The 22212-nt window shown below is 35.6% G+C and overlaps 2 protein-coding genes across 2 annotated transcripts; one reads left to right on the top strand and one right to left on the bottom strand.

Annotated features, from left to right (window-relative positions):
* Nucleotides 1–3386: 3386 nt before the first annotated feature.
* LOC145100234 (uncharacterized) lies at nt 3387–4705 on the top strand. The gene is made up of 3 exons (XM_079037588.1): nt 3387–3550; nt 3719–4050; nt 4123–4705. Exons 2-3 carry the CDS (start codon nt 3838–3840, stop codon nt 4549–4551), a joined length of 642 nt encoding a protein of 213 aa, XP_078893714.1. The 5' UTR covers nt 3387–3550; nt 3719–3837; the 3' UTR covers nt 4552–4705.
* A 713-nt stretch (nt 4706–5418) lies between these two features.
* LOC145098575 (uncharacterized) lies at nt 5419–8026 on the bottom strand. The gene is made up of 9 exons (XM_079036201.1): nt 7874–8026; nt 7486–7753; nt 7146–7218; nt 6760–6829; nt 6412–6614; nt 6211–6331; nt 5926–6117; nt 5758–5826; nt 5419–5670 (listed from the first exon to the last, which is right to left on the bottom strand). The coding sequence occupies exons 1-9, from the start codon at nt 8024–8026 to the stop codon at nt 5419–5421; spliced, it is 1401 nt and encodes a 466-aa protein (XP_078892327.1).
* Nucleotides 8027–22212: the final 14186 nt, after the last annotated feature.

The following is a 22212-nucleotide window of genomic DNA, read 5'->3' as shown; positions in this document are numbered from 1 at the left end:
AATATAATAAACATAATAAACATTGGAATTTATTATTAGACAATTAGTTATACATTAGATGGATGAAAAATTAATTATATAATATATAGCATATTACCGTTTGGTGTGGTGAGAGTCTGAATGGATCTTCTATTATCCAAATAATTTTTTCTTTGTTTTCGCTTATCTTTATAAACGTTTGGGTTGACATTTTGATTGTCACCGGTAACATTATTGGACTTGCTTGATGACAAGGTTTGACATTTGCTACTGTCATTAATAACTGCCCTCGCCTACCTGCACTGACTTCCTTGCCTTACGAAAAAAGCACTGAGAAAATTATATAAGAACAAAGTTATTATAACCCTCAAAATATTTATAAGTTAACATATATAGGAAGAAAAAAAATATATGCATACTTATATCATTGAAAACGAAATATAAGAAATTTGTTTAAATAAAATATTAAAAAATGAAAACAATGTTGATCGTTATGACCATTACTTGTGAAATACTAAGAGTGTTATAAGGAAATATGCATTATTTATGTCGCAAAAGGTTAACACAAAATAAAAACTAATAAACAAAATTAAAAATATTATGTAAAAAGAATACTCTCGTAGCAAACTAATTATAAAAGCATAATAGAAAAAAAAATATATCATTTGGCGTGGTGGTCATATCTTTACATTTTTTGTTATCCAAATATAACTTTCTAAGTTTTCTTTTATCTTTAGCATCATTGAATAATGAACTTGTAATATTAACATCCAAAGTAGATTGAAAAGTTGTATGCTGATATCCACCTGAAATATTTGAATTTATATTTTCATTGTTACCTGCAAGATATATAGAATAATTTGAAGTGGTTAGATGTTGATAAGGATAAATTATTTGTGTCCATATACTAAAAGTATAAATGTCAGTATTGAATTTTGAAATAAAAAGGATAATAGTATGATTTAAATTGTATACAATGTTTTATGTAACTTATGTAGTGGGATAACTTATATGAAAAGTTATTCAATATACCATTGATAATGTTAAATAACGGAGTTCTTGTCGTATAATTGAAAGTAGATTTGAAACATTGCTGAGCACACTCCATATAATCGCTGAAATAAAAATATTTCAATTATTACAAAAAATAAAACAAACATAATAAACAAATGAATATATTATTACACAATTAATTATACATTATATGGATGAAAGATAAATTATGTAATATATAGCATATTACCGATTGGTGTGGTGCAAGTCTGAATGGATCTTCTATTATTCAAACAATCTTTTATTTGTTTTCGTTTATCTTTATAAATGTTTGGGTTGACATTTTGATTGTCCCCAACAACATTATTGAAGTTGGTTGATGACATGGTTTGACTTTTGCTAATGTCATTAGTAAGCACTGAGAAAAATATATAAGAAAAAAGTTATTAAGACCTTCAAAACATTTATAATTAACATATATACGAAGAAAAAAATATTTGTATATTTATTTCATCGAAAACGAAATATAAGAAATTTATTTAAATAAAATATTAAAAAATCAAAACAATGTTGATCGGAAAAATTGTTACTTGTGAAATACTAAGAATGTTATAAGGGAATATGCATTATTTATGTCGCAAAAGATTAATAGAAAATAAAAACTAATCAACAAAATTAAAAATTTTGTGTAAAAACAATACTCTGGTAACAAAGTAATTATAAATGCATGAAAGAAAAAAAAATATACCATTTGCCGTGGTGGTTTTATCTTTACATTTTTTGTTATCTAAATATAACTTTCTAAGTTTTCTTTTATGTTTAGCATCATTGGATAATGAACTTGTAATATTAAAAGGATATGTCAAAGTAGATTGAAAACTTGTATGCTGATATCATCTGAAATATTTGAATTTATATTTTTATTGTTACCTGCAAGATATATAGAATAAAATGAAATAGTTAGATTTTGATAATGATATGTTATATACGGTAAAATAGTTATTTTTATAAGGAAAAACAACATGTAATATATAATACTCTACCGGATTAATAATATAATTTATTGATTATGTGTAATAAAAATTTCAATAAGACTTAATCAATATTTTTATAAATTAAATTAAATAAAAGAGTAATGATTTATAAAACAAAATGGACACTTTGAAAAATAATTACCAATTGAAATAGTTGTCGACATTGGATTTTTTTTTATCCAAATTTAATTTTTTTTTATTTGCGCCGGTCTTTAGAATGATTTGAATCCATACGATGTTTATATCATAAAAAACAATAGATCATGTAATAAAACTATAATAAACCAATGTTATATAAATTGATAGTATATATTATGAATTAGTAAAATTGACACATTATAAAAATACGTACGTGTAAAAAAAATTGTTAATTTAACATCTTTTGAAGCTTATATTTAATAAAAATAAATGGACGTGGACTTATTATAAAGAATTTGTATTTATATATTTAAATTTAATATACATTATTGGATTATATAAAAAATGACTGTACATGAAGACAAACCTTATGTAGTTAATTGGAAAAAAATAGATTTCGGTAGTTAAACCAGGAAAAAAAAAAGAAATAAAAAAAAATTAAACTATAGTGATTCTTATAGAAAGTTTATTTACTTCTTTTACTTTTGATTTTTTTTTGCTTAACAACGATTTCAAAAATTATTTTCACAGTTTTATTTTATCATACGGTGTTGAATATTAAACATTAGTTATCTTAAATATAAAAAAGGGTTTACGTAAAGAATGTGGATAAAAAAGTAAAACAACACCGTGAGCAACGAAGGAGGCGTTGAATCTGTGAATATCGATTGTTGACCTAAGCAGAATGCAAGATGCGGTTTGGATCGTCTGGTGTACAATTGAAGATCGAAGGAACTAAAAGGGGTTCATTAAACAACGACGGTAGAAGGAAATCACAGATGATACCGTTGGAGTTTATGGGTGCTGAGATGGAAATAAAGTGATCGAGAAAGGATTTCCGATGGGCAGACGTAGTGGAACATGAATTGTTAAGGTTTGTTTTATAATAAAAGTTATTAATTGATGAAGATTTTAATTTAGGTTCAGATTTTTTTTTATTAATTGGAGAATATTTAGCCAGATTTTGTGCTTTCCTTTTGGTGGGTTTAGGTATATGTGTAATGCAGGGACATAATAGGAAAAGTAGTGAGAATCCGAGTAGATAAGAGAAGAGATAGGACAAGGGCATGGGTAGCATCAATATACAAAAGGAAAATATTGTTGGAATCATATTCTCTATACCATTAGAATCATATTCTTTAGAATATGACCCATGATCTACTGTTGTTAATTCATTTTGCGATAATTACATTATTAATTCTAAAGGAGATTACAAAAAGATGTGTGTTCTGAGCACTGGGACATGCTTGCTAAAGAGACACGTTCTGTATTGATTTTACCTGTGCTTAAAGGGAACAACTTTCAAGACAAGATTACAGGGGTTGTGTTGTTTGCATCTAGCATTAGTTAAGCATATAATGATAAAGATAGAGCCTGGATAGCAGCAATTGCTAAAAAGTTTTGAGGTAATACTTAATAGTCCCTGTTAGTTTTTGAGCTAATGAGTTCAGCAACTATTCCATACGGTTGTTACTTTTTGACTTAATTTGGACAAAATTACTTAATAGGTTAAGCCAAAAGAAACGGAAGAATACTAATGAGTTCAAATGACTATTTTACCTATGTATATACAGGAGGCATATGGGAATATTTCATCAGATTCAAGTGATGAGGATTTTTCTGATTCTGAAGGGCCAATGAAACGGAAGAATAATAATGATAAGGCCAAAGTCATGTTAATTAAAATTGATGAATGTTGTCAACCTACTCTGATTTATCAAGATTCCCTGTCTACCTATTTTCTTTTCTTCTTTTTCCCTCCAATTATTTATTATCATCTCTTTGGTATACAGTTCCTCCTGGTGATGAAGGGTGGCTTTGCCCTACTTGTGATTGCAAGGTTGACTGTGTTGACTTGTTAAATGATTCCATGGGGACAAATTTGTCCATCAACGATACCTGGGAGGTCAGTTTGGTCATTTTTAATAAAATATTCGATTTGGGTTTTTACAAAAATCTTGATTTTCATATCTTGCAGAAGGTGTTTCCTGAAACTGCAATGTCTGGGGATAACTTAAATGACATTTCAGGGCTTCAATCTGATGATTCTGAAGATGACGATTATAACTCTGATGCTCCACAAGTAGCAGAAGATGAGGTGGATGTAGAGGATCCAAGCTCTGATGAGTCTGATGACTCTGATTTCTCTTCTGCATCTTCAGATTTGGGAGCCATAGCCAATAATAACAATAATAATAATAATAATAATAATAATAATAATAATAATAATAATAATAATAATAATAATAATAATAATAAGGCCAAAAGTTCTGGATCAGATTTTACATCTGATTCAGAGGATTTTGGTGACATCAGCAAGAATGAAGTGACATCAGCTGAAGTTGTTAAAGAGTCTGTAGTATATGAAAAAGATGAAGAAATCTTGAAAACAAAATATGGAAAATGACGATTCTGCCCCTATAACTGCAAAGAGACAAGTTCAGAGATTGAACTACAAAAAGCTGCATGATGTAAGGGCATGTTTCTTTTCCTTTTCTCTGCATGATGTAAGAGCATGTTAATTTGGACAAAATTACTTAATAGCATGTTTAAAGCGTAATCTCCGTATGAAAGCTGTTTACTTGAAACTTTCAAAGAGTTGCCTAAATGTGTTGTAGATCTAATACAAACATTGTTGTCTGTGGAGCCATATAAGCATGGGACTGCTTAGTATAAGTTGATGTATGTCGCTTATTGCTTTCCTTTATCCTAAATTAGTGTTGTGTGAAACTGCGAAACGTCTACCCTAGTATTTTAACATGCTTATAATAAGGGAGACCCAAAACAAAATAGGGTCAAATATTACTCACATTTCACTTTTGGTGGATTGCCACGACATATAATTTTATAATCGGGACCAGGTTATGTGATGACATGACATTGGTTACATACGTGTTTAACTGTTTATCAAGCTTTTATTTTTCATTAAGTTTATGTAATAATATTGTACGTTTACTAATTTAAGTAACTTGTTATAATTAAAATGTTGCATGTTTCTATTATAAAAAAATATAAATGTACATTGTTGAATCAATTTAATTCAAAGTTTTAAAAAATAATAAGATGTAATAAATAACAATTTAAAACTAAATAAATGACAACATTTAATAAAGAACTCAAAATCCATTCTTAACATATAACGAAATAAAACAGAATTTGTGAAACCAACAACGAAAGTATTCTTGACAAACCATAAAACCTAAAAATTGATGTTTGACTGGAATGATAAATAAAAAACGAAAAACTGAACATTGTTTGAAACGTTCATATGATCTCACTTCTCGACTTTAGGAATCAATAGTTGGGTGGACATAACAGTTTCCTTGATTCCACTGGATTTTTTTGAAGATTTTGTTGATGACTCACAAACAGTATCTTCAAGATCGTAAACATCTACAAGTTTACGTTTCACATTGGTAGTTGGTGAAAGCAAGCTAGTGGTGTCATGGTTGGTTGATGGACTCATTGAAATGGTATTTGGAAAAGTAGAGATAAGAGTATTATCAGCAACGAAGGAAGCAGAACCCTTAAATGCAAGAATTAACATATGTTAATGATTGACATAGGAATAATGTAAAAGGAGTGAAAAGAAAAAAAAAGTAGGAAATTATACCTTACAACCAATTGTATCCTGAGAGTTGAAATCTGAGACCACGACATTAACAGACTCAGTTTCAGTGTCCTATATATATAACAGTTTGTAAAGTGTAATTTAGATTGGTAAATATCAAGTATATAAAACATAATTTGTAGACGGATTAAGACTTATTTGTAGTTAAACCTGTTCAATGTGGTTTGCTTTTTCAAGCTGCTCGAGCGCAAAAATTATGTCAACATCATCACTTATCTTTGATATGTTGTAACTACGGATGTATTTTCTTCCAGAGGTAAAGCCTCTAACTATAATTTTGAAAGCCATTTTTCTACCAATAAGTTTATTGATCTCAACAGGAAAAGCAACAGTCTCACTCATCTAAAAAAAGTAAATGAAACAAAATTAGACTTAAAATGTAGAAATGATTAGAATAAATTATGAATTTTATATAACGGATTTTATAATATATACCTTTTCATACTTTTCTATCAAATCTGATGCTGAAATGTTTAGAATACTTCTAACATCCCGATCAAACAGAGTAAGTGTCACTACTCCCACCAAACCTTGTACTCGAATTTTGAGCATAAAACTAAGGTATTTAAAAACAGATAAAAACCATATAAATTAGATAAATACAATAATAAAAGAATATTAAATTTATTATTATACCTTGGTTCAGCAACTATGACTTGTTTTTTGCACTTCTCCTGTGTACATTCCCAAGATTCATTCTCAGCCACATCATCCAAAACATTGGCCTGTTCAATGGGCATTTTATGAACCTTTCTCTTACAGTTCTTGCAAGCCGGGTAGTACCATTGTTGATTATCTTGAAACATCTTAATTGTTCCAAGAATGATGGCATAACTCCCCTGTTATTAGTAATAACCAATGATGTTGAATCAGGAAAATTAAGCATTACTAGTTTAAGATTTAATAATGTAAATATACCTCATCTAATTCATGGATCATGGAAATCTAGTAGAATTTAGTATTTTTCAGAAAGTCATCATGTACAGTATACATGATAGAAGACGTTGTAGCACAAGAACATGAAGAAGCCGATCCACTTTCTTTTTCATTAAACCTGTTTACAAATAAAGTGTAAGTATAATATCAATAAAAAATCTATTTAGTTTAATAGTAATATATAAAGGACTTGATTGAAACGTAATCAATTTTTTTTTAAATCAATAATTTCTTCAACTTGCTCATCAATGAATAGCTTTGTTGCTAAATATGTGTTATTCACATATACACGCCCTGAAAAGAAAATGAAAAAATATTGGATTAAATCGTTTGTTATATAAACATTGAAAATGGTAAAGATAAAACATTTTACTAATAAAAGCACCTCGATAATCCTTCCACCTAGCACATTGAATAATCATTACAAAATTCACCCGATGTTTGGATACATAGGAATCAACTTGCTCAGCGTAATCTCCCCACAAAGTAGCAAACACTTGTCGTCCCCTAAATGTATATGAATTAAAACAACAATTTTTAAACTAATAATACACAAGTTTTAAAAGAAACATACTCTAAATCTTCCAATTTCAATATAATCCTTTTATCAAGTTTTTGGGTTGCAGGTTCCAGTGGATAGCATTGAAAAACATTACCGATCACATCAATAGTATACATTATGTAAGATGATAGTATATAATTAGTGTTAGGATGGACAAATTATATACAAATATTATAAGAGGTAAAATGTGAAATCAATGTTGTGAACTTTACCAAAAGAAATAGTTGAAGGGATCGCCTTATCGATAAGATCTTGGAAGTTTGCAAAAGCAAAAGAATTCAAGGGCCCATTAAAACCAATGCACTTGTTTACTCTAGTGGTATATTGAAAAAACAATTTGTTTTGAATGTCAACAAACTTCATGGCATCATCAACATATAAACCAAGTGTCGGCTTATGAATGTAAACATCATCATATTCTTCAAGTGCTTTTCCCAGTATAACATATGGTTTCTCCACAGTGCATTCAATTTTATTTCCCTTAAAAAACGATTAAATAAATAAGACATAAACAACTATATGATTAACATAATAGTGTATAACTAATAATATGATAAGTTGAAATCATTAAATATGTTTAAAGCAATTAAGTTTAAATACCTCTTCATCCATTAAAATCATTCCGATTTGTCGTGTCTCATGTGGTTTCGACCAAGTTGTTTGTTTCCAAAGCCTGATTATTCGGACCTTAATTGTGTAGTTGTCATTTGAGAGACCTAGATCATTAATCATTGTAATTTCTGTTGGATCCATGAGCGGTAAGATAAAAATAAAACATTGATTATATATTGGAAGAAATTGAGAATGATAAACAAATCAGATTTGAAAATAAAAATAAAACATTGAATGAGCTGTTTCTTTCTTGCACAGAATGAAATCAAATGACTATTTTACCCATGTATATACAGGAGGCATATGGGAATGTTTCATCGGATTCAAGTGATGAGGATTTTTCTGATTATGAAGGGCCAAAGAAATGGAAGCAGAGATTGGACTACATTACTTCCACAAATTATCTCTGCTTCTATAACATGCTTACCCACTGCTATAACTCATAGCCTCGTTCCATTACACAATTAATGGGTTAAAAGCTTGGCTAATGTTTTGTTCTTTAAAAATAGGAAAAATAAGATTAAAAAAAACCAATATACCCAAATTGCTTTTGCATTATCCATTTCTGTTTACTTTAAGTGTTAAAAAGACAAACTTTCATCTTTTGGTTTTTTACATTTACTAATAGAAACATACACACAACAAAGTAAGTTGCTTGATTTGGTTTATTTAAAATCGGAAATTTTTACTTTATAATAACAATGACCATATTCCCCATTTATTTACAACACATACACACATTTCATACAACTAGCATGACAAATATAGAGAAATATAGAAGTACGTATACGGGCGATCGAAATTTGCCAATTAAAAAAAAACAAAACAAAAATCAACCAACATACTTTGGTTTGTTTATGTTTCTAAGAGTACAGGTAAAAAAAACAAAAAAATGAAAGCAATTATTAGAGGCAATAAAAGTTGGTTGCTAAATATTTAATTAAACTACATGATTAGAAAATACATATTGTATTATAAATCCTCATGAACCCCTTGCTTTTTACAACAATGTGCTTTAAGGATCAACACTCTTTGCACAAAACAGAGATTATTTACACATTTCATACAATCAGCATGACAAATATAGAGAAATATAGAAGTACGTATACGAGCGATCGAAATTTGCCAATTTAAAAAAAAACAAAACAAAAATCAACCAACATACTTTGGTTTGTTTATGTTTCTAAAAGTACGTAAAAAAACAAAAAAAATGAAAGCAATTACTAGAGGCAATAAAAGTTGGTTGCTAAATATTTAATTAAACTACATGATTAGAAAATACATATTGTATTATAAATCCTCATGAACCCCTTTTTTTTTTTTACAGTAATGTGCTTTAAGGATCAACACTCTTTGCACAAAACAGAGATTATTTACACATTTCATACAATTAGCATGACAAATATAGAGAAATATAGAAGTACGTATACGGGCGATCGAAATTTGCCAATTTAAAAAAAAAACAAAAAAAAAATCAACCAACATACTTTGGTTTGTTTATGTTTCTAAGAGTACAAGAAAAAAAAAACAAAAAAATGAAAGCAATTATTAGAGGCAATAAAAGTTGGTTGCTAAATATTTAATTAAACTACATGATTAGAAAATACATATTGTATTATAAATCCTCATGAACCCCTTGTTTTTTTACAGCAATGTGCTTTAAGGATTAACACTCTTTGCACAAAACAGAGATTATATACATATTTCATACAATTAGCATGACGAATATAGAGAAATATAGAAGTACGTATACGGGCGATCGAAATTTGCCAATTTGAAAAAAAAAACAAAACAAAAATCAACCAACATACTTTGGTTAGTTTATGTTTCTAAGAGTACAGGAAAAAAAACAAAAAAATGAAAGCAATTATTAGAGGCAATAAAAGTTGGTTGCTAAATATTTAATTAAACCACATGATTAGAAAATACATATTGTATTATAAATCCTCATGAACCCCTTGTTTTTTTTACAGCAATGTGCTTTAAGGATTAACACTCTTTGTACAAAACAGAGATTATTTACACATTTCATACAATTAGCATGGCAAATATAAAGAAATATAGAAGTACGTATACGAGCGATCGAAATTTGCCAATTTAAAAAAAAAACAAAACAATAATCAACCAACATACTTTGGTTTGTTTATGTTTCTAAGAGTACAGGTAAAAAAACAAAAAAATGAAAGCAATTATTAGAGGCAATAAAAGTTGGTTGCTAAATATTTAATTAAACTACATGATTAGAAAATACATATTGTATTATAAATCCTCATGAACCCCTTGTTTTGTTACAGCAACGTGCTTTAAGGATCAACACTCTTCGCACAAAACAGAGATTATTTACACATTTCATACAATTAGCATGACAAATATAGAGAAATATAGAAGTACGTATACCGGCGATCGAAATTTGCCAATTTAAAAAAAAAACAAAACAAAAATCAACCAACATACTTTGGTTTGTTTATGTTTCTAAGAGTACAGGTAGAAAAAAAAAATGAAAGCAATTATTAGAGGCAATAAAAGTTGGTTGCAAAATATTTAATTAAACTACATGATTAGAAAATACATATTGTATTATAAATCCTCATGAACCCCTTGTTTTTTTTACAACAACGTGCTTTAAGTGTAACATCCCGAGTTCAGGAGTGCAAGTTCAGGGTTCAAAGTGTAAATGTGAAAGGGCAACTCGGCGAGTAGGGTCGCGATTTCGGTCGTGTGTTAAGTGGCCAACTCGGCGAGTCGGCGGCTAGAATCGGCGAGTTGGTGCTGTGTGGAGAAAACCCTAATTTTGAAGGATGAGCCCTATATTAAGGACATTATACCCTCTCCCCAGCCTCTTTACCCTCTGTTGAAGTCCAGAAAACCCTAAGGCGCGTTTGTGAGTGATTTGAGGGCATTTGAACCTTGGAGAAGAGATTTTGGAAGAGATCTTGGAGTGTTAAGTGGCTTGGAGCAAGGGGCTTTGCAAGGATTCGGATTCCTCTTCTGTTGGAGCTTTCTTTTGAGGTATTATTTCGTTGCTTGGGCTGTTATTCATCTAGATTCATCATTTTGGAGTATTTGGAAAGAATAGTTTGTGATATTTTGAGTTTGGAGGTTAGATCTGAGGTTGCTACCTCAGATCTGGAATGGAGAAGGTCTACAGTGCATTAAAGTCCCTGTTCTTGAGTGATGGGTGAAGCCACTTTGTACCAAACCCTAACCCTAGAGTGTTATATGCTTAGATCTCTTTGGATTCACATAAAGTTTGCCACTTTACGTGATGGATGGGTTGTAGAAGGGTAGATCTATGGTTTGGATCATCTGCATGGCCTGGAAAGCTTCTGTATAGATTGAGATCTAGGGGTACTCGACGAGTTGCTTGAAGATGGGCAGGAACTCGACGAGTTGGAAGAACAACTCGGCGAGTTGGTTGAAGATAGCCTTGGACTCGACGAGTCTGTTCTTGGACTCGACAAGTCTGGTCGTGAGGTCCTAACCTTCTTCTTGTTGAGCCATGAATCGGTGAGTCAAGGGAGGACTCGGTGAGTTGAGTTCGAGGGGACTCAGAGTTGTTGGACTCGGCGAGTCTCGAGGTGACTCGGCGAGTTGAGTCAAGGATTGGGGAAGTTCTGAGCATGGGGACTCGGCGAGTAGAGTCAGTCAGGAGGTTGACTTTGACTTTGACTTTGACCAAGGGTTGACCAATTGACTTCCAGGGGCATTTTGGTAATTGTTGGCATTTGTTTTGAGGTCAGTGTTGGTGTTGGCTAGTGGTGGAGATCGTGTCAGTGATCGGAGCATCTCGGTTTTATCTTTTCAGTCGGCAGTTGCGATGTGAGTTATCCTCACTATATCAACAGGGTCTACGACACCAAGGCCAGCCCTTTATTGGATTGTGATCCGGGTATCGTTGTTATGTTATTGTTTTGCTATGTTTGCATCTTGATATTTAGGATGGTATATGTTAGAGACCTGGTTAAGGTCGATATGCTGGTTAGGATGATGTTATGCTATGTGATCTGCGAGATCGGTTTGATTGGATGTGAATTGTTATATGATTGAATGTTTATGTGCATATGGTTGTTGGATTGGGGTTGGGTTGAGGCGGGTCCTGCTTTGTGCTGTAGACCAACATACCCAGGGCGGACCGATTATCCCGAAGGCCCAGTGAGCGGTCCAGATAGGCTGTAGGCCCCAAGAGGGCGGACCAGACGTGCCGAGGCTCGGAGAGTGGACCAAGCCGACTGAAGGCCCAGTGCGGGCGGACCAGTCATACTGTAGACTCAGAGAGTGAACCAGGTGGATTGAAGGCCCGGTGCGGGCGGACCAATCACACTGTAGACTCGATGTATATAGCTAGACTCGGAGGGTGGACCAGGTGGACTGAAGGCCAGTGTGGCGGACCAGTCACACAAGTAGACCCGAAGTGCATGGTTGTTCTGTGTTCTGTTATGATATGGCATGTTGTGCATGTATGGTATATGCGGTTGGTATTTTAGGGGTATCTCACTAAGCTTTCGGGCTTACAGGTGTGGTTTAATGTTTTTCAGGTTCTTTAGGAGACCGTGGCAAGGCAAAGGCGTGATCGTACCACTCCTCATGATTATGTTTTATGATGTGGTTCTGGGAAGACTCTGATAATAATTGTATTGAAAACCTTTTTATAATAACTTTATGAAAACGGGTTGTTTTTGAAAAGTTTAAATTGTTTGAAATTTTTAGAGTGTTACAAGTTGGTATCGGAGCCTTGGTTTAAGTGAATTGGAGGAACATTCGTGTGAATCCAGTCTCAAATCAAGGAGAGTTTCAAAAGAGAATTTAAAATGGTTTTCAAAATGAGTAAAGGAGGACGCGGAGGTACGATCAGCCGGAGCCATGTAAGTAACCCCAAAATACCATACATGATATTTGTTTTTTTGAGCTATGATAGAATAACATGCTAGTACTAGGCTAGGGATCTTCAGGATTTCATTATAATGTTGCCTGATTTATGATGCTTGCTAGCCTAGGGTTTCTTCTGTGGGATATTTCCAGTGTTCCTCTAGGAGTGAGGGTTGAGTGCTTGTTATGAATGTTCTTCACTAGGGTGTTGTGGTGATAATTGATATTAATATGGGTAGGTGTGGAAGGTAGTATGGGCCCATACTACTGAAAGCACAGGACCCATACGCGTATCAAAGAAACCACAACCTCTAGGGTTGGGTTGGGGGTTGGTTCCCGGGATAGTGGAAAGTATTTGAGATCTTGCGGTGTTTTTCAGTATGGTGGTTACGAGGCATGATGGGAGCGGATCCGGGTCAGGATCGGGAGCAGGCGAGGGCGGTCAGGGTGGGTCAGTACCGCCCGAGGTTATTGGTCAGATGAGCACAAGCGAGTTGGAGGCTAGGATTCGTGAGATCCTGCATGATGTGGTTGTTGCGTTGTTCCGGGCCTAGTTGCCGGAACTGTTTGGGTCGATCAAGACCGCCATGCTTTAGTATTTTGATGAGCGTTATGCGGCTCTCACAGAGACGACTGCCGCGGCGGCTACAGTGGCTGTAGCAGCGGCAGGGGGAGGAGCCGGTAGAGGTTTTCAGTATCGGGATTCCGATAATACGAAGCCCCTTACCTTTGATGGAGTTCAGGACCCAATTGTTACTATGAGATGGTTGTCAGACGTGGAGGGGTGTTTCTTCACGTGTTCATGCCCTGTTGATCAGAGGGTGAGGTGTGCTCTGAACCTGTTGAGGCTCGGGGCGAAGGATTGGTGGAGATTGACCACGGGGTCATATTCGGATGCGCAGAGGGCTGCGGTTTTTTGGGATCAGTTCCGGGAGATGTTTAGCACTCGTTATGTTCCATGGGTTGAGTGGGAGAGATTGGCTCAGGAGTTCCTGGAGCTGAAGCAGGATTCAGAGTTAGTGACGGAGATCACCAGGATGTTCACTGAGAGGGCGATGTTTTGCCCTGAGTTTGCTTCGGAGCAGGCTCAGATGTCCCGATATCTGAGTATGCTAAAGAGGGATATCAGGTAGTTTGTGTCTACGTAGAGGTGCAAGACCTTGTTAGAGTTGCAGGAGGCCGCCAGGCGGCGTGAGTTGGAGATTGAGTTGCAGTTGAGAGAGCAGAGGCAGGCCCCGGCGCAGTCGCAGCCGGCGCCGAAACGATCCAAGACCGTTGATTCTAGATTGGGAGATCAGAGTAGCTACACTTGTGGGAAGTGTGGGAAGGGTCACACCGAAGTTTGTAGGTCCGGTGGTGCATGCCGCAAGTGTAGGAGAGAGGGGCATTATGAGAGGGATTGTCGGCAGACAGCCCGGTTCAGGATTTGAGGATTTGTTATCACTGCCATCAGGTTGGACACTTGAGGGTCAACTGTCCACAGCTTGCTGCAGGACCGGTGCATGCTCCAGCACCGGCCACCTTGAGGATTACAGGTGGAGGTCAGGGTGGAGCGGAGCCCCCAAGGGTTCAAGGTCGTGCTTTTTAGCTTACAGCAGAGGAGGTCAGAGCAATGTCGGATGCAGCTGCGAATATGTTTCTTTCTTGATGTCATGTTATCTTGTGATTATTATGGAGTATTGTATATCTGCTAGTCTCGTTGTGTGATTTTTGGTATTGTATTCGTTGTTTCTTGAGGGTTTTGGTATGGTTATGGGTTTGGTGTTGGGAATTTCGTTGGTTGTCATTCATGAGGATTATTAGTGGAAAATCTGGCTTTTGGTCTGAATGTCGGGTAGCATCTGCAATCTGAGGAGTGGTTATCTGAAGGTCAGGTTTCTTTCGAGCCCGAGATGATTAGTGTTGATATGTAATTTGTGAAGGTTTCTCATTCTAGCGGGAATCGGTTCGCGTGTAAGGGATTGTGTTATGTAGGGTTGTTTCGGGAGGTCGGCGATGGCGACCGGTGGTTGATAGTCAGTGCTCTAAGTGGGGGAGAATTGGAAAATTCTCCGGAAGATCGATTAGCATGAGAGGTTGTTTAGCTGTTGGGATTCAACAGTGGTTCTGTCAGCCGAGCGTAGGCTGGTTTGATGCAAGTGTCAGATAGACGGGGCGGGATGCAGGCCAAGGGTGATTGATTGTGGGAGGCCTGGGATCGGGCCGGGATTGAGTATGTAGGATAGAGATAGAGTTCGGAACCCCTAGAGGGCTAGAACAGTATGCATGGGAGAGTTTCCTGGAGGGATAACTCGGGATGATGAATGCTAGTTGAGCGGTCTGGATAGACAGAAGGTCGGTGGGCGTACCAGTCAGGCCGAAGGTTCGGAGGACGGTCCAGACAGGCTGAAGGCCCTGGAGGGCGGTCCAGACCTACTGAAGGTTCTGAGAGTGGTCCAGATGGGCTGAAGGCCTGGTAAGGCGGTCCAGTCATGCTGAAGACTCTGTATGTGTTGATAGATCTGTATGAGGAAATGGAATGAGTATGTCGCTATGTGATAGCATCAGAAGGTCTGGCCCCGGGTATTGATCGTGATTAGTGGAAGGTAGTGCATGGACTTGAGAGTCCCTGTGAGCGGATTCAGAGCATGTGTGGTGCATGAGATAGCGGTTATTCTATAAGGGAATGGTGTGGTATTGGGTGAGCACCGTGGCACTTGTGGTAGTGTCAAGGCATCCAAGTGGATTTCCTTGATAAGGGAAGGGAAAGGAATGTAGCTCCTAGAGGGAGTGTGAGTTCATGGAAGTGAAATCAATAGTGCGTAGTTATGATTGGGGTGTTCCAATAATGGTTATTGAGCAGTGTGTTGCGGTGGTGGTATGGAATCACATCCGGGTTGGATGTGTGTTGAGGTCGCGGAAGGGATTCCACGGGTGTAGAGCCAAGAGGCTCGGAAGAGATGCATGGATTGAATCTTGGATTTCCAGTTTGATTTTGATCAAGGGATTATGTATGTGGTGGAAATTCATCCTGGGGGATGTTTAGAGGTGTCGTCAGTGTATCGGGTTTTCCCAACCCGAGGATGCTAGAGCCAGTTCAGCATGGGTATGAGATTGCGGAGGAGAACTCATGGGAGTTGCTCTGAGGCTGAAGGATGTGTCATCCTGTCAGCATGGAGTGGATAAAGTTGGTCTCAGATCGGGATTCCGGTGGTTCAGGGTTATTTTTAGCTCGTATGAATCAAGTGATTGTTGTGATTTGGAGCGAGTGAGGTATCATGGAGTGGTACTCGGTTGATAGATGTGGTTATCAGAGGATGAGGCCGGTGGCCGACTTGAAGCGGTGGTCAGGACACCGCAATGGGAAAGTTGGGTTTTGGGTTTCGGTGGTTGTGTTTTGAGGAACCTGGTCTGGTTAATGCCAGGTGGTGCATTGCGAGAGTAGTTATGGAGTTGTGTTGCCGCAGGCTTCGAGGACGAAGCCTAATTTAAGTGGAGGAGAATTGTAACATCCCGAGTTCAGGAGTGCAAGTTCAGGGTTCAAAGTGTAAATGTGAAAGGGCAACTCGGCGAGTCCATGGGTGGACTCGGCGAGTAGGGTCGCGATTCTGGTCGCGTGTTAAGTGGCCAACTTGGCGAGTCGGCGGCTGGACTCGGCTAGTTGGTTCTGTGTGGAGAAAACCCTAATTTCGGAGGATAAGCCCTATATAAAGGACATTATACCCTCTCCCCAGCCTCTTTACCCTCTCTTGAAGTCCAGAAAACCCTAAGGCGCGTTTGTGAGTGATTTGAGGGCATTTGAACCTTGGAGAAGAGATTTTGGAAGAGATCTTGGAGAGTTAAGAGGCTTGGAGCAAGGGGCTTTGCAAGGATTCAGATTCCTCTTCTGTTGGAGCTTTCTTTTGAGGTATTATTTCGTTGCTTGGGCTGTTATTCATCTAGATTCATCATTTTGGAGTATTTGGAAAGAATAGTTTGTGATATTTTGAGTTTGGAGGTTAGATCTGAGGTTGCTACCTCAGATCTGGAATGGAGAAGGTCTAGAGTGCATTAAAGTCCATGTTCTTGAGTGATGGGTGAAGCCACTTTGTCCCAAACCCTAACCCTAGAGTGTTATATGCTTAGATCTCTTTGGATTCACGTAAAGTTTGCCACTTTACGTGATGGATGGGTTGTAGAAGGGTAGATCTATGGTTTGGATCATCCGCATGGCCTGGAAAGCTTCTGTATGGATTGAGATCTAGGGGTACTCGGCGAGTCACAAAGGTGTACTCGGCGAGTTGCTTGAAGATGGGCAGGAACTCGACGAGTTGGAAGAACAACTCGGCGAGTTGGTTGAAGATAGCCTTGGACTCGGCGAGTCTGGTCGTGAGGTCCTAACCTTCTTCTGGTTGAGCCGTGAATCAGTGAGTCAAGGGAGGACTCGGTGAGTTGAGTGCGAGGGGACTCAGAGTTGTTGGACTCGGTGAGTCTCGGGGTGACTCGACGAGTTGAGTTGCGGATTGGGGAAGTTCTGAGCATGGGGACTCGACGAGTCATCGAGTTGACTCGGCGAGTAGAGTCAGTCAGGAGGTTGACTTTGACTTTGACTTTGACCAAGGGTTGACCAGTTGACTTCCAGGGGCATTTTGGTGATTTTTAGCATTTTTTTTTGAGTTCAGTGTTGGTGTTGGCTAGTGGTGGAGATCGTGTCAGTGGTCGGAGCATCTCGGTCTTATCTTTTCAGTCGGCAGTTGCGAGGTGAGTTATCCTCACTATATCGACAGGGTCTACGGCACCAAGGCCGGCCCTTTATGGGATTGTGATCCGGGTATCGTTGTTATGTTATTGTTTTGCTATGTTTGCATCATGATAGTTAGGATGGTATAAGGATCAACACTCTTTGTACAAATCCTCATGAACCCCTTGTTTTTTTACAACAATGTGCTTTAAGGATCAACACTCTTTGTACAAAACAGAGATTATTTACAGATTTCATACAATTAGCATGGCAAATATAAAGAAATATAGAAGTACGTATACGAGCGATCGAAATTTGCCAATTTAAAAAAAAAACAAAACAAAAATCAACCAACATACTTTGGTTTGTTTATGTTTCTAAGAGTACAGGTAAAAAAACAAAAAAATGAAAGCAATTATTAGAGGCAATAAAAGTTGGTTGCTAAATATTTAATTAAACTACATGATTAGAAAATACATATTGTATTATAAATCCTCATGAACCCCTTGTTTTTTTACAGCAACGTGCTTTAAGGATCAACACTCTTCGCACAAAACAGAGATTATTTACACATTTCATACAATTAGCATGACAAATATAGAGAAATATAGAAGTACGTATACGGGCGTTCGAAATTTGCCAATTGAAAAAAAAACAAAAATCAACCAACATACTTTGGTTTGTTTATGTTTCTAAGAGTACATGTAAAAAAGCAAAAAAAAATGAAAGCAATTATTAAAGGCAATAAAAGTTGGTTGCTAAATATTTAATTAAACTACATGATTAGAAAATACATATTGTATTATAAATCCTCATGAACCCCTTGTTTTTTACAGCAATGTGCTTTAAGGATCAACACTCTTTGCACAAAACAGAGATTATTTACACATTTCATACAATTAGCATGACAAATATAGATAAATATAGAAGTACGTATACGGGCGATCGAAATTTGCCAATTTAAAAAAAAACAAAACAAAAATCAACCAACATACTTTGGTTTGTTTATGTTTCTAAGAATACAGGTAAAAAAACAAAAAAATGAAAGCAATTATTAGAGGCAATAAAAGTTGGTTGCTAAATATTTAATTAAACTACATGATTAGAAAATACATATTGTATTATAAATCCTCATGAACCCCTTGTTTTTTTTACAGCAACGTGCTTTAAGGATCAACACTCTTCGCACAAAACAGAGATTATTTACACATTTCATACAATTAGCATGACAAATATAGAGAAATATAGAAGTACGTATACGGGCGATCGAAATTTGCCAATTTAAAAAAAAAACAAAATAAAAGCAACCAACATACTTTGGTTTGTTTATGTTTCTAAGAGTACAGGTAAAAAAAACAAAAAAATGAAAGCAATTATTAGAGGCAATAAAAGTTGGTTGCTAAATATTTAATTAAACTACATGATTAGAAAATACATATTGTATTACAAATCCTCATGAACCCTTTGTTTTTTTACAACAATGTGCTTTAAGGATCAACACTCTTTTGTTAGGGTGCAAAGTCATGCTTGGATGTATTATTTTAGGCTTTCCTCTTTGTATGTGTAAATGGGTTGAGTCTTTTCCTATAAATTGGAAGTGAGTGACTCCCATTATGTAAGAGTCAATTTTGGAGTGTTATACTAGAGAGAGAAATTGTATACAAACTCATTTGTATAATCTTTCTAGATCTAATAAGAGATTAAAAAGATTTATTTACTCCTTGTGTTCTTGATTTTATATGATGAATCACTAGATCTTTTTTAATTCCGCACATGCCATCAGAATCAACACCACTACAATTGGTATCAGAGCGGGTGTTCTTGATTTCATCAAGAATTGATCCTTGATGGCGATCTTGATTCGGTGATTCTTCATGTTCTTATGGATCTTCGTGATTAGAGTATTTTTGTGTTCTTGAAGTCGAATTTTTCCTTGATTTGATCCATAATTCGACTTTCTCTCTCTAGAATACTTGTTTGTACCACTTTCTCTCACTAGAATTTAGTTCATATTCACTTTCTCTCTCTAGAGATCCACTTGATTTACAATTTCTCTTTCTAGAAAACTCAAATTCATAACATTTGATTCAAAAGAAAAGAAGCAATTATGGAGCAATGGTTGGTTCGGAATCAAAGTTTTCTATATGTATACACTTCTTTTGAATGCATTCTTTATCAATTGACTGTTGGATCGCAAAGTGAAGATGCACTTATGTCAAATGGAGAAAGGGATAGAAAGGGAGATTTCATTGGTTATCCAATTTATCAAAACAAAGATTTGTTTGATCGATTGATTACAACATATCAAGAAAGACGAAGAAATAAGAGGAATGGTGAAGTCATAAAAGGAATTCCTCTTGCTAATTGTAAACCGGGAAAAAATAGACTTGAATATTATGCAAATTGTCGTGAAGCGCAAGAACATGTTCTTGATGATGTTCATCGTGTTCATGATGTTCAAGGAAAAGAAGTTCAAAACAATGGAGTTCAATGTGATATTCTTGATGTTCAAGAAAAAGGAGTTCAAGTTGATTCTCAAGATGAAAAAGTTTTTTGCTCAATTGGAGTTCAAACTGATGATATTTTGTGTTCTTGTGATTCGTTTGAAGAAATGATTCCTTATCGGAAGCCGATGATCCAAGAAAATCACAAGTATCAAACTCCAAAAGATTTGATTCAAACTCAAAATGTTTATGTTGTTGAAAGTGGGTTTGTTCATGAAGTCAAGTCTTCAAGATGCAAAAAGATGAGAAAGAAAAAGAAGAAGAAGATGAATCGGAAGAATAAGCGGGTTTACTCACAAAAATTGTCATATGTTGTGAAGCCAAAATCCGTGAAGCAAATTTGGGGTCCAAAGCAACAATCTCCAAAGGCTGCATTGAATTTGAAGTCAAAACCCAAAAGTGATGGTGGTTCTTTTGAAGATGTTCTTGGATCGACGAAGAACACGAAGAACGAGTTGTACATCTCACATGGTGGGTGGTACAATGTTCGATTTGGAGATTTTCTCATTCCGACAAAAGAACCAAGATCTTCCAAATTTGATTTGTTCGTTGAAAATGGATCTCGATTCGTCAAAAAGGTATCACAAATTCTCAAATGGATTCCAAAACGTCCATGATTTTGATTCGTATTTTGCGTTTTTCATTTTTGATCGCCTTGATTCGTTGGATCTATTTCGTTTCAAACCCCATTGTTGATCCAATTATTTTTGTTTAGATCAAAACCAAATTCTCGTTTAATCTCGAATTATATTGTTCATCAAATTCGAATATTATTCAAAACCCAATCCTAAACACTTGTTTAAATGCACTGTTCATAAATACAAATGTTGAGCCCAAATCAAAGTAAAAACCCAATTCAATTTAGATTTCGTTGTATACTGAGCCCAATGCTTTCTAATTTTACTGATCATATAATTCGATCCATTACTGTTCGTTCATTGATCAAGGAGCCCAATCGTATATTTAGAAGATCTGAAAGAATTAAGATTCACTTGGAAATCTTGTTCGTCAATCGACTCACACACACGCATATCCCACTTGTACCTTAAACTCATCTGTTGTGATGGCTTGTGATTCTTCAACATCGTTGTCTTAATGGTTGTTAATCGGTTGATTAACTGAAAATCAGAATCGATTTCTTGATTTTAAGTCCCGATAGTAGTCATCGTACTAATTGACAAGTTTGTTCGGTGGATGCTAGTTGTTCGAGATGATTGATTTCAAAATCGGTTGAGATTAATTATCTCATGTGTTGAAATCGACAATCTTTTGATTTGATTTCAGTTCTAAAGTCGAATTTGATTTGGAGATTATCGTCTGATGAACAGAAAGTCAAACATGAACATAAGTCAAAATCGAATTCTTGGTTCTAGATCTGTGAATTTTTTTTTGATTTTTGAGAATGATTGGAGTCGATTATTGTTAATCAATGGTTGGAAATTGTTTTTGGATTCGATTGGTTGAAAATTAAAGACGAATGTTCAACGTCGATGGATGTAAAAGCAAACGGGATGTGATATCGATGATGTTGGAGTCTGGATTTCATAATATCGGGTTTGGTTCGAGATCAAACAGGAACGAACTTGGAAGGCTGATGAAATCGATTGAAGTAAAAAGTGTGAGTTCGCAAGTTTAATTTCTGTGAGTGTGATCAATATTAATTTTTGATAATCTGGGGACGAAGAAAAAATTAGATTGGGAATGAAATGCGAAAAATCGAAGAGTTGTTAATAGTGAATGGATTCAAAATCGATTTGGTGTTCATCGATTACAGTTTATCATGTGTTTGCATCTGGTGAATTGATTTTGATTTCACAAGCTTGGAGTTCTAGAACTAAATTGTATTCGCATCTGGATTTCAAACAAACATTCGCATTTGGTGAGAAAAATGTGTGGTTAATGGTAAAACAAGATCCGCACATAAGGTTGTAATAATGTTCGCATTTGGGAGCAGTTCCATATAAAAGCAAAATCAGGTTCACATTTGTGTGAATGGAGTTCGCATTTGGTTAATTGGGGTTAAAAATGCGAAGGAGATAATGATTTGCATTATATGACAAAATGAAAATGCGAATGGTTGAAGAAAATCATTGTTTTGTGTTCGCATGGGTGTAAGATGCGAAGTCTTTACTGTGAAACATTGGTGAATTGGGGAAGAAAATAGAAGTTTCAAAAAGTGTCCCTGCAGTTTTGCATTTTTGACAACAAATACCCAACTTCGCAAATGGGCAATAAAAGCTAAGAAATTGCAAAATTTT

The sequence above is a fragment of the Lactuca serriola genome, chromosome 4 (genome assembly GCF_051521515.1).
Source record: "Lactuca serriola cultivar US96UC23 chromosome 4, Lser_US96UC23_V15, whole genome shotgun sequence".
NCBI classification, from domain to species: domain Eukaryota; kingdom Viridiplantae; phylum Streptophyta; class Magnoliopsida; order Asterales; family Asteraceae; genus Lactuca; species Lactuca serriola.
The sequence above is the reverse complement of the archived record's forward strand: the minus strand, read 5'-3'. Positions and strand labels throughout refer to the sequence as shown.